The sequence below is a fragment of the Nicotiana tabacum genome, chromosome 4, assembly GCF_000715075.1.
Source record: "Nicotiana tabacum cultivar K326 chromosome 4, ASM71507v2, whole genome shotgun sequence".
Lineage (NCBI taxonomy): Eukaryota > Viridiplantae > Streptophyta > Magnoliopsida > Solanales > Solanaceae > Nicotiana > Nicotiana tabacum.
In genome coordinates, this window is record NC_134083.1 from 138,285,554 (window position 1) to 138,291,644 (window position 6,091).

General features: G+C 32.1%; 1 protein-coding gene across 1 annotated transcript; it reads right to left on the reverse strand.

Moving 5' to 3' along the window:
• Positions 1-518: 518 nt before the first annotated feature.
• LOC107801912 (protein VERNALIZATION 3) lies at positions 519-5,813 on the reverse strand. The gene is made up of 4 exons (XM_016625332.2): positions 5,526-5,813; positions 5,225-5,286; positions 2,760-2,800; positions 519-967 (listed from the first exon to the last, which is right to left on the reverse strand). The coding sequence occupies exons 1-4, from the start codon at positions 5,721-5,723 to the stop codon at positions 735-737; spliced, it is 534 nt and encodes a 177-aa protein (XP_016480818.1). The 5' UTR covers positions 5,724-5,813; the 3' UTR covers positions 519-734.
• Positions 5,814-6,091: the final 278 nt, after the last annotated feature.

The window sequence follows — 6,091 nt, forward strand, 5'->3', positions numbered from 1 at the left end:
TTTGATAGACACTCAAAGTGCTTATAAGCTAAAATTAGCCATAAGTCATAAGTTGGTCAACCCCAACTTATGGCTTTTAAGCTTATAAGCACTTTTAGTTTGACCAAGGCTTTTACTAGTTTGTCTTTAATAATATTTTTTAATTCACAAAATATTTTTCCCAAAATAAAATTTTTAACTTTTTCTTCATTCCATATTCGTTGTTCATCCTTTTCTTTACAAAGAAACTTTTTAATTTATAATTTTTTGTAAAGTTTTGAAGGATATTTTAGTCATTTTAATAAAAGAACAGCTTATCGGCACTTTTCTACCAAATACATCAACTACTTATTATCAGTTTCATAATATGTAAATGATTATTTAAAACCTCAGTTTTAACACTTAAAAATATTTTTCATCATTTCAAACTTATCAATTACTTACGATCAGCTAATCCAAACAAGCTCTAAAGGTTAGAAGGAGAACAAAGTGGTGATACCAAAATTTGGATATAAATACGAAGGAACAATTCAAACTTCCTAAAATCAACTTCAGCTGGTAATTATTAGACAAGACAGGCATTATATTATGCAGTAATAGAAAGTACAACTACAGATGTATGGCAATATTGCTGGTTAAGCTAATGTGCCATTTTGTTGCACACAAGTTTTTAAACATTTTTTCTTTTCTTTTCCAATCAAAGCTCATATCTCTATTGGTAGAGTGATTAAAAAGGATATTAAAAGTGCATGTCATCAATCGGCAGACCTTCTACGTCCACCACTGCCACTCTCTCTTTGACAATTAAAATAGACAGCAGCAACTGGTAAACCAAGATTATAGAGTTCAGCAAAATCTTTTGTATTGAAATTCTGACGCCATCCTGGAGCATACACTGTCTGTCGACCCAATTGTCTAAACAATACGAATACAAAGCGATGTATTCCCATTGTTGGCCTTGGACTTTCATAGCACACAATTTCCTGGCCTATAATAATACCATTTATATAAATAGATAATTTGTTCATATATATCATGTGGTAATAATTGCTAAGACATCATGTAATTAATCAATTAAAAGTGTGCTCATGATACTAACAATTTTAAACTATTAGATGAGATAATCACATAATTCAATATGATATTAGAACAATAGGAGGTCATGAGTTTCAATCTCGTCACCAGAAAGTTATACGTTATTTGGTCCATGAAAAAGAATCAGCCCTATAAGTGAGGAGACATATTGCGACATAATACAATACAGTATGAAAAGGCACCAGCTCCACACATGAGGGGCTAGTTCAGACATAACATATTAAATAGTAAAAATGTGATTTTTGTAATAGCTCAAACTTATATATATATTCTTCCGGCTTTTCAAGTATATTCTATGTATTTTTTCAAAGATTAATTAGCGAAGCATTAAGATTGGACATTCTTTAAACCCTAAACGACAATCATATGTGCAATCTAGTTATGTACACATTCAAAATACTCCTCGGTTGGAATGTCGACAAACTACGTTGTAGCACAGAAAAACAAATCCTGCGGCATGTGTTAAAAGTGACCAATCAACAAATAAATTAAATTAATACATCCATAGGCTCAAAGACTGGATCTTCATCTTTTAGGGGTAGTTTGGTATGATGTATTATAATACATTTATTAGTTTTTATATTATTAATCTCTTGTTTGATAGTGTTTTTTAAACCTATGTATAACTAATATCAATATTAAAGTGATGGAACTTAAAGAAAGATATTAGACCATTAGCATCCCTTTTAGGAAAGCTTAGGGCACATCAATCACATTGAGAATTTGTGACAACATGATAAAAGGCAACATTGCCCACAAATATGAAAACACTAACTTTTTTATGCTTTTGACAATAACAAAGCATTAGTGATAATGTTTGGTCTATTTTGGGAAAAGGAACAAAGGAGAAAGAAAGGAGGACATGACATTCATAAAAGCAAATACTATAGCTCCTAAAAAGCTATGGATCTTAAGGACTTGCCATTGTTATTTATACATAGTATTGGACCACTAAAGTTGATAAGATAAATCTTGATGATAGTCCTTTTTTCTTCTTCTAAACATCTAGACTAATTCTGATTCGAATTGAGTAAGCCAATTGATTTTTGTGTGTAGCGCGTGGGCCTATATCTTCTGAACGATTATAGTACGGCCACTTATCTAATATAAAATCAATGAGTAGATCTAACCTCCCCTTCCCCATAACATAGTCGGAAGGGATAGTGTGTCCATATATATATATAAGAGAGAGCATGGAACCTTACCCAACATTTAGTTTAGACGCGGCTCAAATTATGTTAAGGAGTGAAATGCTTTCTACTACGAAATTTTCTGTTGCCAAAGCTCAAACTAGAATTTCTAATTAAAAGTAGAGAAATTCCTACTATCCCATCAAATCCTGTGGTACGATGATGTTTGTGCACTACTAAGGTAAAATATTTGAGCGAGAATTTCCACTTTTGTCCTTGATAAATATTTTTTTTTACGTATACAAAGTTTTTTTAGTTTTATGTCAAATTTTCTAAGAAATATTTATTTTTATCCGTAAGAGATCTTAATTTATAGTCATTTTTTTCTATTTAAATTGTAAAATGTTATGTTGAACCATTTTTTTTAATTCTAAGAGCTCTAGACTATAACATCATATTGCCTTTTTGTTCATCTTCTAATTAATATTTGTGTATTTGTCTTTGACAAGATTTAAAGGAAATTGGCTCACACAATTAAACGAAAGAGCTGCTTACCAAAACTTGCACCTGTGGTAGCTGGAATATCAGTGACCAACCTGTCGAGGGTTCATTAGCAAAAATCAGATAATTAGTGATTATACGTACATATGGGCCATTTGAATTAACAAGAAAAAAAAACACGAAATATATGGGAATTTCTTTTCTTCACAGAAGAGTTTAATAATTTGTAAAATTGTAGTAGAAATATTTAATTACTTTCAGTTCATATCAAAGCTCAAATCAAAGGAGTTCACTCTAAAATCTTCTGCAGGGACAGAATAAAATCAGACGATCTTTTTAGTAGTGAAGATGACAAAATGGAAATGATTAATCAATGGCGTTAACCACTGGATACTTTTGTCAACCTCAGAGAAAGAAATCGACTGGTCTGTACCTCCTTGGGAAAGCTCAAACGTTTATATCAACGAGTAGTTATACCAGAGATATCGAGAATAACTATTCGATTAATATTAAACATCTTTGACATATATATATATATATATATATATATATATATATATATATATATATATATATATATATATATATATCAATCACAACAACGGCAAGCATTTACGGACCAAATAATTACCAAAATGTCACGTAAATTCTAAAAATCGTACACAGATGGATTTTATTTTATTTTTTGACACAACTAGGCCATGATGTAACAAACATTACGTAATTTTAATATATATGTTTCCTGTTTGCTTAACAAAAACTCTCTCTCTCTCTCTCTCTCTCTCTCTCTCTCTATATATATATATATATATATATATATATATATATATATATATATATATATATATATATATATATATATAGAACCCTTAAGATCAAAAGTCCAATGGAGTATTGGTTGAGCAGTATGCTCATATGCCCCACCACCTTTAAATTCTGGGTCCCCCTTTGATTATATAAGCATGTTCTTTAAGTAAATTACAAGATCATAAATTTTGGAGCACCAAAGTTAAAATCATCCTAGTTAAAAAAAATTAAAATAACATATATAGGTCTCTCCTAAGCATATGTTTTTTATATACAAAGAGTTTCGGTTGGTGAGTCAAAGTAGAAAAAAAAATATTAGATAAGGAAAAAAGTGAGTATAGTAATTACTGTCTAAAGCTGATAATTAAAATAATATTTTAAGCTGAAAATAATATAAAAATAGTGTTGACGGAATGACCTTCAAGTTAAAAAAGGTTTAGCATCATTAAAAAAAATTAAGAATAAAAAATATTGCGGGGCGGGATGGGGCGGGTTAAAAATAGAAAATTTTGTTATGCGGGGCGGGTTATAATCTTCGCGGGTTAAGGTTGAACCCGCCCCGTAATAGCCCGCCATCTCTACGGCTTTTGTGTTACTTGAAATAATCCAAAATACTTTTAATATCATCGATTTGACACCAATATTGTACTAGGTACAATAAACAAAAGTATGTTGAAGTTTCAGCTGATTTTAGTGTTAGTGTATCGGAAAAGCTTTATATATTGTGGTTGAATTATTCAACTAGTTTAACATGGTATGATGGTAAGTCTAAGTAATATAAACAGTCCACGTAAAAAGTATAAAATTTTAAGACTAGTGCATGATTCTAGCACACGAGGCAACCATAAGACTCCATTTCTTTTTGGTTATTCCCTTTTCTCTTTCTCGTAATTAAAAGATCTCTGAAAGTTTTTATTGGGAATAAGATATGGTCACCCTAACCCAAGATAGAGTAGTAGGTAGATGAAATGACAACGTACGAAGGTAATTGTGACTGCACATTTCATGGTTTATAAACTTCCCATAAACAAAAACCTCGGTAAAGAGGAAAGCAAAACAGAATTAGGTTTAAAGTTGGCAGTCTCTACATTGCATCGCACCAAGAACAACCACTATCGTCACATTAGTACTCATCATCTCAAACCGGGTATGTTGTTGCTGTTGTTCAAAACTGTGAAGGGTAAAGTGTACGCACACCTTATTCTTATCTGGTATATAAGGTAGATATGCTATTTTTGATAGACCCTCGAGTATTCAAGCAACAACAACAGCAAATCTAGTGTAATTCTACAAGTAAGGAATAGAGATACGCTAGTTAGGGGGGCTTGAACCTCCGACCTTGTGGATAACAACCACACACAAGACCCTCAGTTCAAGAAGCTGAAAGATATATCAATTGACTTAAAAAGAGTGAGTATGAAACTAGTAAAGATCATTGACTTTCTTGTCACGACCCAAATTCATAGAACCGGTCCCAACGATCTAACTCATGCCGGGCAAACTTATATCATGATATAAAATATGCATTGTAGATAGAGTTCCTAGCGACACCGTACTATCATTCACATGGGACACCGGACATATACAACATAGGAAAACTCAAAATATACATATACAAAATTATACTAACAATCAATTGGCACAATTTGCACTTAATAAAGCCAAAAAACAAAGAAATAATAATGAGGTAGGAGAAAAAGGACGATACTAACCAATGGAGGTATTCTCTTAGATTTGGATCACTTGGACTTGGAGCATCAGGGTCCACCATAACCTTAACAAAAAAGAAAAAAAGTAATATCAGTGAGAGTCCCCACACAATAACTATGCATTTGATTCTACCACCCTTTTGTCTTCTCAATTCCCGTATATAAAAAAACAGTCTGGTGCATAAAATTTCTCGCATTCACGCAGGGTCCGAAAAAAAATCGCATCTCGATAGGTATGATGTAGATTCAACCGTTTGAACTCTTAATAGAATAATTGATTTTAAAAAACATAAAAAAGTATTACCAGAGTGTAAAAGGTACGAAGGTCATCTCCACCAACTTCAACCCTGGGCTGGTTAATAACTTGGGAAGGCCTAAGCTCACACCCATTATTAACTTCTCTATCCCTATAAATAACTCCTAGGCCAATAGATCTTGTGAAAGGGTCCAATACATCCCCTATCACTCGACCAACTACCAGAGGTTCACGTTCTCTTGGCATGTTGATGCTTAAATAAATAAAACTAACACAAGGCGATGGCTAGTTTTTTATGGGGCAATATATGCATGTTTTTACAAGTCTAAGGGTAGGGTATATATATATATATATATATATGTGTGTGTTGTGTGTTCTGTGCGTGCTAGTAGCTTTTTGCTTTTCTTTTCCCCCCTTATAGCCATAGGTTTTCTAGGAATTCTTGTACCAAGAATCATGTCCCGCTGTCCGATTAGAAATGCTCTTTTTAGCTGATCTTTTTTTCTGACACAAAGGTTGGCCGATATTTGAGAAAAATAGTGAGTATTTGGATCGATTCAAGTTGAAAAAAAAAGTATTTGACATTTGAAATTAGATTTGAATATGTATTTTAC

Coding starts and splice junctions, on each gene's coding strand:
- LOC107801912 (XM_016625332.2), bottom strand. CDS start 5,723: ATGCCAAGAGAACGTGAACCTCTGGTAGTTGGTCGAGTGATAGGGGAT. Junction 5,287..5,525: donor TTCGTACCTTTTACACTCTG/GTAATACTTTTT, acceptor TTTTTTGTTAAG/GTTATGGTGGACCCTGATGC. Junction 2,801..5,224: donor CTAAGAGAATACCTCCATTG/GTTAGTATCGTC, acceptor AACCCTCGACAG/GTTGGTCACTGATATTCCAG.